Here is a 9,694-nt window from a genome sequence, read left to right as displayed (position 1 = left end):
GAAGTGTAGAGACTGGAGCACAAGTATGAAGTTTTCAAGATCAAATTGCACGGGGATGATGCACACATGGAAAAATACGATGTGCATGTGAAAGATGAACTGTGTTGTACGTGTCTAGATTTTGCAGATAGAGAATCCAAGAAGAAGCCGTATCTTGCATGCAAGCACTTGTACTTCATTTATTTACGTGTACTAGGCTTGAGCTAGAATGAGAATATGTTCATCCACCAACCTATCTTGCATGTAAGCACTTGTACTTCATTTATTTGTGTGTGCTAAGCTTGAGCCAGAATGAGAATATGTTCATCCACCAACCTATCCTATCGGACTTGGAGCTTTACAATGCCTTGTCTCGTAGGATAACCTACCCTAATTTAGACAATTGAATGCATGGAATATCACTTGTCTTATAGTATTTTAGGACTTTTGTAACCTCAATGAAAGAAACCTCATTGTAGAGGGTTTGATTGTGCAATATCTTTCTCCCCACCCTCCCTACCTCTTTCACCTCTCGCTATGGGTTGTGCATTTTCAAGCAGGTATGGTATTGTAGAACATGGTTATCTATTGATGAATGGTATTCACGTTACGAGCATTAAACTATTAGAAACCTTAGGGAAATGAGAGGGGAACGACGAGCTAGAGAGAGAAGAGAGAGGCAAGGTGTTCCACAAAAAAGCACACAAGCCCTTATATGAAATTGCATGTATTAAAAAAAACAGTACACACTTGCTCTTCCCCAAAAAAGTACAAAAAGATGTCTTTATTATTGTGGTGTAAAAACGCAAGGAAAGATTCCTTTATTATTGACATTAAAAAAGACAAAATGTGTTTTTATTTTGTTTGTTGTTGCAAAAGTAGAGTACACCTCTCCCACTAGTATAAATATAGAGATAAGCTCCATAGGACTTTGTTAAGCACTATTGCCACACCAAGCCTTGTTAGTAGAGTACACCACCCTGAACCCTTCTTCGTATTATTTGTGATGGCCTCATCAAATATTAGCATTAAAGTTGTTGCGCGTATCATGAGAGGGAGGCCACCAATGTGGAGGTCAAGTAGAATATCATAGATGGTACACAAGCATGGAAAGGTCTCACATCCTTTCCACTTCTTGCTTAATGATGATGCTATTTCTCAAGTGAAGACCAAAGTAGTGGGCTTAATTGTTTGCGATATGGCGAGCCCATGGTTTTATTGATGAGTCCTCTGAGCATGTCTTGCTAGAGGAAGTGTGGAAGGGTACGAACATCATTCGCTTACTTTTTGCCTTCACCACCCAAGAGGACAAGCGAGGCATATAGTAGTAAAGATGATGGTTTTCACAGTTCTGTATTTGGAAGTTGTACGTGAATGAACTTGGTTTTATTTTCACTTTGAAGCAATAACCTCGATGTAGAGGATGTGATGTTGTAATGTTTTTCTCTTTTTCACTCCCTCTGGATCTCTCTTGCCCTCTCTCTCGAATTATGTCATGAATCTCTCTCCAACTCTCTTTGCCCCTCTCTCTCTTGATGGAGGGAGAGGGAATCCTTTTGGAATCCACTCGCTTGATTCCCAAAAAGCGCTCACTAGAAAATGCTCAACAGAGGTTTATTTCAGCACACGATGATGCCTTTTCAGTTTATGCAATGCTCCCGCTACCTTCCAAGCATTGATGAATGAGATGCTTTAGCCCTATCTATTTCCAAACAGTATGGTCTTCTTCGATGACATATGTTGATGTATAGTAAAAGTGAAGAAGAGCGTGTAAAGCATGTGTGTGAAGTTTCGGAAGCTTTGAGTGCCAAATCAATTATATTCAAAATAGAATAAATGCACATTTATTTGACAAGATGTGGCATATTATTAGCAAAGATGGTATTAGAGTGGATCCTAAGAAAGTGGAGTGTGTCGAGAATTAGCCAGTACCATATCCAATATTACATAACTGAGAAGTTTTTGGTTTCTCATCTTTCTATCGACAAAGATTTATAGAGAGATATGCACAAATTACAGCCCCATTGATAGATAAGTTGAAGAGGGAGCCATTCTTTCAGGATGCAACAGTAAACAAGAGTTTTAAAGAGCTTAAAAGAATGTTTACTTCAACCCCTTTCTTCTATACCCTGATTTTTCCAAGCCTTTTACCATAAGGGAAGATGCATGTAGAACATCTTGGTACTAATTTTGGTTTTTCGATGTTTCATAAGATATTAGGTTGTGACTTGCTCTTGTGTCAAGGAGAGCTATGCTCATGTTAGTGTTTTGTTTTATATCAAGATCATGGGGTAATTGCTTTTGAGAGCTGAAAGATAAGTGACAAAGAGATGGAGATATGTGTGTATGATCAAGAAATGATAAGACATTTTGCATGCAATTAAGAAACAACATTGCTAATTTTATGGGAGAAAATTATATGTTCAAAGTGATCATCCGAGTGCTCAAATATTTCATGTCACAACCTCCTACACCATTCTTAACCCATAAAAATAGGTTAGTTAAAAAAAGTTAAATTTATAGCCTTAGAAAAAAGAAAAATATAAAATAATAAAATTAAAGAAAATAATTATAAGAGGTTAGGTGCAAAATAATAGCATGTGTGTGTGTAAGTGTATAAATCGATCAAATTATGAAACCTTACATCTAAGGGTTACACATTGGAATTGTAAGTGCATAAATCAATCAAATTATGAAATCTCACATCTAATGGTTATACATTAAAAGTATAAAGTTGAATGATTTAGAGTAAGGATTAGGAGGTTAGATATGGTCCAAAAATTAAAAAGTAGTGTTTTATCTGATTTTCTGTAAAAGGAATAAAAGCATGGTCAAAAGAGACATGCATGTTTATTTGCCAAAAAAAATAGAGAGAAAAGAATGGGACTAGATTATTTAGCAAAGGACTATTATGAGCACTTGAGTCATTAGTTTTCAAAAAAAATAAGAGGGAGGGTTTTCCACATCTACTTCTACATCCCTTTGGAAGTCAAAATCATCTTCTTAAGAGCCGTACTTGCAATTAGGCACATCTAGCTTTACCTAGTGCTTGAACAAGTCCATTTTTGTCATACAATAAGTATTGTCAATACTTTTACAGCATTGGGAAGAGCTTTTAGTAGGCTTTTTTTGGGTAAGAAGGAATATCGTGCAATGCTCTACTTCAACATTTATTCAACCCCCAAACTCAATTTAATTAAAGGCATTTATGTCCTCTTTCAATTTTGTCAATTCTTGTCATTTAATTTAAGGTATATATTTCAAACCTTAGTAAATCACTAGTCAAGCTTTAATTTTTTGTACAATAACCCAAAACAAAGTGTAATCTCAAACCTTAGCTTAAGTTTTTGATAAAATATTCATAGATGAACCATACGTAGTCCTGTTAGTTGATTTTGAAACTCTAGATGAAATAGAATGAATCCAAACTAAGGATGGAAAAATAGTAGATGTTTATGAAATAATTTAATAATTTTGAAGTTAGAGAAGAAGTATATTAATTAATTAGATTCTAGAGAGAGAATGTATGGATTTATATGATTTAAGTTGAAATTTGATCCTAGATGAACCTAAGGTAACTCATAATCTTAAATGAACCTCAAGTAACTCATAATCTTAGATTTATGATTATTGTACATATGAACAGGCTACAAAATAGGATACGTGAGATATTAGAGAGAGAAATTACAATTGGCTCTAGATTTCTAGACATAGTCTAGCTAAATAACCAATTTATGAGCTTAAATGATGAATAGATTCTCTAAATTAATTTAATCAACTTGAACCTCCATCCATCTATTTAGTACTAATAGTACCTTGCAAAAAGTTAGTATTTAGGAGCACTTCACTAGTTGCAAACATTGCAATTCGACTTGGCCTCATCTAGCTTTTCTCGTTAAAAGCAACACCTTCCACATGATAGCACACCACCCAAGCCTACAGTTTCTTTCACTTTTTTTAATTTTAAAAAAGTTACATAAATTTTCTAGAGAGTGTGGTAAAGTTATACTATGTTAGAGTGAGTATGTTAGAGTGTGATGGCATTAAAAAGTGACTTAGATGCATGTAAAATAAGTGAAAATAGTTATTAGATAATGAAATCAAGAAAAGTTAAGTTTATCTAATCAATGCGAATAAACCTAACACTTATTCTATAGAGAGAGGATTTAAAATATAGAGAGAGGTACATCTTTAGTCTAAAGATTGGTGATCTCCCTTGCAAAAGGATTCAATTAAGATTTACATGAAAGTAAAAAAAAAGAATGGAACATTGGTATGTAAATTAGTGAAAGAATGGAACATTGGTATGTAAATTAGTGAAAATTTAGAGAGAAAGCAACTTGGGAGATTTTTACATATCTAATGTTCAAAGACCATGAGTTAAATTAAGAGCAGCATTGTTAAAAGTATCTAGATTCTTTAAAAGTAGTCATTGAATTAAATCAAATTAGTTTTCAAGACTGTCGTTTATGTATCGGGATATCATCAAACCTTAGAAATAGGCAAACTTTTTTAGAGTACGCAATAATGATTGTATTCTAGTTGGTAGATCCAAAACTATGACAAGATCAACCCATGAATGCAAAGTCATCTAGGATTAAAAGTGGTAAGTCTCATGTGTTTTGGATTGATAAAAGTCTTATGATAAGGCTTAATGGACCTTGTAAACCCCAAAGGAGATGTGTAAGAATATTGGATTGAGTACTAGGGTTATAGGTGGCTTCCTTGACTAAGATCATGGACAAGGCCAAACTTTATGAGTGCACACCTAGAGATGGACCTGAGAAAGTTAAACCAACAGATCAATTCCAATGCAAAGAAGAGAATAACATGCCAAAAAATTAAAGTGTGATGTATTGTTTGAATGCAAATGTTATCAACTGTTTTCATACTTATTTTTTTGAATTGGATAAATTGTTTGAATTGGCTTGTAGCACGGGGTGAATCCTACCTTGGTGAATGTGAAGCTTGTGCAAGTATTGCACAAGCTATCATTAAACGAGAGCTGCACCTGCAAGGTGGCTCATGTAATGGCCTTGACCCCTCTTGGTCAAGCATGGATGAACTTCAAATATGTCCAAGGGGGGTGACATGGGGTAGACGGTCTATGTAAAAATGGTGGAGGGGTCATGGGGAATCTATCCTACATAGCATTGTGGTAGTAGGTGAATCTAGCCTAGCCATAGGCAAGGGAGTAGTACGATTCATGGAGAACCCTTCACTCCTAAGGGGCCTCAAAGATGACGAGCTCCCAAGTACTTGGGACCCTAGGGCATGCAATGAGGAAGATATGGTCATGGTGGGCCATTGGTGGTAAATAAGGATCAAATCCATGGTGAGACAAGCTAATAGTGGTTTCTGTTGAGGGTTGATGAGATAAGGATGAGACCATGGCAGGCTAGCTATAGTTACCAAGGAATTCAGAAGAAGAATAAGTTGTTTTTGTGATTGAGACAATTCATTTTACTTGCATGTAATTGATTCAGATAGGTTATACTCGCATACTCATAATGGAAAAGAGTCCGATTACTTTTCTCTGAAGAGACTATTCTTCCTACTTTTTTTGGAGTATTATGATTTAACTCTTTGTTAAACTATTGTTTTTAGAATTTTCTGCTTACTTTTTAAAGTTATATGGTTTAACTCTCTTTGTTATGCAAGAGCTCTCAGCCTCAGTAACTCTTAATGACGTGACAACTCAAGGCTATACATTAAACCCTCTCTCTCTCTCTCTCTCTCTCTCTCTCTCTCTCAACATGTAGCTTCATTAATCAATTAAAAAAATCCTGATCATTGCAGTGCTACATATACACATCCAATCTTTCATCTCAATACTTCTTGGTAATGCTCCATGATTGAACAAATCATCATGGCATGGCATTAGAGTCATATTCAAGGTCTAGCCTCGGCCTTGGTAGCTTTGAGAGGACACACTCAAATGCATTTTGCACATTTAACTGTAAGTTGTTGGCCAAAATTTAAGATAGTGATAATGTTGATCTAGACAATACAAACCCAGTCATGACGTGCTATAGTATATACCAATAAATTGTAGTTAACTGAAGCCCCAAATAATCATCCAATGCTTCGGAATCCTCCTCTTCAATCTTCCACGCTTCACAAGAAAGATAAAATGATACTTTTAAGAAACCAAACAATTTAGTTCCAAGTTAGAAAGGAACAATAGTACCAGAACTAAACTGCACAAAACAGAACAAACATCGGCACTGTTCAGAAACTTTCCTCCATATCTTGCTACATACAAAAACCACATACAAGATTTTGGAATATTCAAATGCCACTTAGGTTAATAGCCTGCCCTTTCTCTCTCTGCACCAAGATAGGTTGCTTGCACTAGGGAACAAGGAAGACCGAGCACTAGGAGATAGGGGTATGAGAAAAACACAGTCATAACAGAGTTACCTCACTTGCCCCTACACATGGTGCCTAATCGAACATAACAAAAACAGAGATCTTAGCTGCTAGGTTTCTATATTGGTGAAACATAAGAAATGACAAGAAGAAACCCATAAGGAATGGTGAAACATGCTCACCATTGTAATACTCCATCAGATATCTGCCAAGCCATGCTCAAATCTATGGGTTTACCCTCGACAAGTTCACACTGAATGTGTTCCACTCCCCAATGAAGAGTAAAATAACACAACTAGATGATATCCTGAGGAACCAGGCTACAGACAGTGAGGAATTTACTTGCTCTACTACCAAAGATCTATGAGTCAAACTTGATCTAGCACCATATTACAAAGTCTCTATGAGGCTAAACTCTCTCTAAGACCATATTACAATGATCTCTATGAATAGGCATGTGCCCTTAACCATGTCCAGAGGCCGATCCCTTACACCAAGCAAAACTCAATCCTGACAATAGCATCAAGCTCTGTGTGTGTGTGTGTGTAAGCACCATATTACAAAGTCTCTATGAGGCTAACCTCTCTCTAAGGCCATATTACAAAGTCTCTATGAGGCTAACCTCTCTCTAAGGCCATATTACAATGATCTCTATGAGTAGGTATGTGACCTTAACCATGTCCAGATGCCGATCTCTTGCACCAAGCAAAACAATAGCATCAAGCTGTGTGCGCGCGCGTGTGTGTGTGTAGGTGCACCCCCCCACCCCAAACAAGTGTGTGTGCGCGCACAGTGAAGGAAGCCTCGATGCACATCATCATAAAACCATGCGTACTGAGCATCTGTATAATACACCGGTTTCTGAAAGCGATACATGTACAAGGCTATGCAAAAAAGGTTTCAAAAGAAAGTACCTTGCCCTTCCTTCTTAGAGCGTATATACTCAGAAATGTCTGCCCATGGACTGCCAGATACAGTAAGCGCATACAAGCTTCTGGGAGATGTATACGTACACGGCAAAGGAGAGGCTCATGAGGATGATGTCCCGGATGTCGCCGTTCTCACGGGGGGCCATGTTGCCGGCAAGATCTTGCAAGAGGAGAGGCAGGGCGCGGGGCCGGGGCTGCGGCCGCTGTGTTTTGGGAAGCAACTTCGGCTGTGAAGAAACCGGGGGCGGGTCGTCTGATGGCTTGGAAGATCCGATGAGGCCCGGTCCATCAACGACTGGGGCATCTTCATCTCTTTCAGTCTTTTCGCAACTGTGAGAAGAGGAGGAAATCCGGGGAGGCGGCGTTACAGGCCGCGACGACACACGCAGGAGAGATCTACTGCGTGAGGAAGAGAAGCGGGCACAGGCTGGCACGAGTGATGAAGAAGAGGCGATTGATGGAGGAGAGGGGTGTGGCTCTGCTCTAAGGAAGGGGCCTCCTCCTGCAAAACACGAGTCGTGGGAGGACACTATGGGTGCGGCCATGAAGGAGCTTGGAAAAGGCTGTGGTGAGATATGAAGAAGATATGCCCATGTAGCTAACTAAAGCCACGGTGCCACCCCATTCCTTTCCACGTGGACATCGGATTGTTGACTCTACGCCACTGTTAGTGAGGAGATTTTGGGCATTAATGTTGTTTTATATGATTATTATTATGCATTAGTCACTATTTAGATTGCCCATTCCGGACGTTAATGATTTGAGGTTGTTTAAGCTCCCACAAATAGGGCCCTACAATGAGTGTAAATCATTAATTACTTTTGAGTAGGTTCATAGAGGTTAATGTGAATAATGCTTTTGTAATGACTTTCTCATCAACCGTCACCTTCTTTCTCTCTTTTAGCCTATGCATATGTCTCCGACCTGGGTTCGGTCTGGCAAAAGAGTGACCAATCCGACCTCACTTCGGATGGAGTGGTATCTCGCACATGATCTCCAAAAAGTCCGACCTGTGGCAAAGAACCTGATGGACGTCGTTGGCCGAACATCGTCGGATGGATCTCGCACATGAAAGTCTAACTGGCCGACCAAGCACGAAGAGAACGAAGAGAAACGCCCCTTGGATGGCCTTATATATGTCTGGTGGGCATCTTCGATCGCCCCCACAACAGCGTGCAATTGTAGTGCCTAAGAATGATCCCCCCACCATAGCTTGCAGCATCCTGCGAGATTACTACCAAGATTTATTGGGAGCCGCTGCTGGGGTACACAAGCACTGCCCTACACATGGGGGGGCACCAAGTAATAGTAACCACAACCATAGCAAGCTTTGGCAGGCCGCCTACGTCAAGGCCTTCTACAATAACCTGCACACCTTCTTGTGCGGCTACAACCATTGGATGTTGTTCGAGGAGCGTATCGAAATTTTGAATCCACAGGTGATTTCTTGAAACTATCTATGGATGCAGATTACTTATAGCTCTAGTTGTTTGGGAGATAAGATTTTTCAAAGATCCTAGAGACCGTAATGCATTCATCACTATGACATCGTGTGCAAGGAATTTGTAACTCTACCATTTCGGGCATTAACAATTTGAGGTTGCTTTATATTCCCACATTGAAATATATTCGTCTTTATGAGATTGTGGCCAAGTTTTAAGAGGAATTTGTAACTGTCAAGTTTGAGAACCCCAATTAAAAGGCTTGTAGCCCACTTTTATAATTGAAGGCTGGCTGTTAGTTAACACATTCTTACGACAACTATGTCCGCACATTTATATAATGGGCGCCGGTACTATATTGTAAATCCTGTCATTTGATGAGGGAAATTCCCTTAAGACACTCCCAACAAGTATTGAGCTTCGACAAAAGAATCTTAGTTAGTTTGCCAAACCATAGAGAAAAGCCTTGTAACTATGTTTTGGGTGCCCCGGGTCACTTACTCCCGAGCGGCCTAGTGGGAAAAGCCTTAGAACTATAGAAGCCAATTTCTCTTTATTGTTACTCATTCTCCCAATTGTGCAATAGAAGTGGAGTGCTCTCTCTCCCTCTTTCTTGCAATTCTAATCTAACATGTGTGGTGTGCTTATAGTTAGGGTTTAGAAGTGATTAGTGCTAATCACTTGTTCTCTCTTGTTTTCCTCTTGCTTCCTCTCTCCCTCTTGCTTGAGTGATTAGGCTACCAATGCGATCGTCTTCCACGAAGATTCCACATGATCTTCGCGAGAGAGGTTGCATCACCCATTGGATTAGAGCAACTGGATATGTAATTCTAAACCAGGAGTGTCCACAGGAGCTAGTACATGTCTTAATATGTCGCATAGTGAGGTTGCCCACAAGAGGTTTTGTTTATAGCTATCCCTATGACATTGTCCCACCATGGAATCTCTGCACATGTGTTTGATGAGATGATT

At 38.9% G+C, this 9,694-nt stretch overlaps 1 protein-coding gene across 3 annotated transcripts; it reads right to left on the bottom strand.

The window, feature by feature from the left end:
* Positions 1 to 5,746: 5,746 nt before the first annotated feature.
* LOC147602739 (RNA/RNP complex-1-interacting phosphatase) lies at positions 5,747 to 7,870 on the bottom strand. Of its 3 annotated transcripts, none has more exons than XR_015265758.1 (2): positions 6,974 to 7,870; positions 5,747 to 6,932 (listed from the first exon to the last, which is right to left on the bottom strand). XR_015265758.1 is itself a non-coding variant. In XM_086797671.1 (2 exons), the coding sequence occupies exon 1, from the start codon at positions 7,823 to 7,825 to the stop codon at positions 7,295 to 7,297; it is 531 nt and encodes a 176-aa protein (XP_086653797.1). In that variant the 5' UTR covers positions 7,826 to 7,870; the 3' UTR covers positions 5,747 to 6,179; positions 7,266 to 7,294. The 3 variants fall into 3 exon arrangements, 2 of the variants coding, with proteins under 2 accessions (XP_086653797.1, XP_086653798.1); XM_086797671.1 differs by having other exon boundaries at positions 5,747 to 6,179; positions 7,266 to 7,870; XM_086797672.1 differs by having other exon boundaries at positions 5,747 to 6,094; positions 7,266 to 7,870.
* Positions 7,871 to 9,694: the final 1,824 nt, after the last annotated feature.

The sequence above is a fragment of the Cibotium barometz genome, chromosome 66 (genome assembly GCF_041138505.1).
Source record: "Cibotium barometz isolate CiBa-2024 chromosome 66, ASM4113850v1, whole genome shotgun sequence".
Lineage (NCBI taxonomy): Eukaryota > Viridiplantae > Streptophyta > Polypodiopsida > Cyatheales > Cibotiaceae > Cibotium > Cibotium barometz.
The sequence above is the reverse complement of the archived record's forward strand: the minus strand, read 5'-3'. Positions and strand labels throughout refer to the sequence as shown.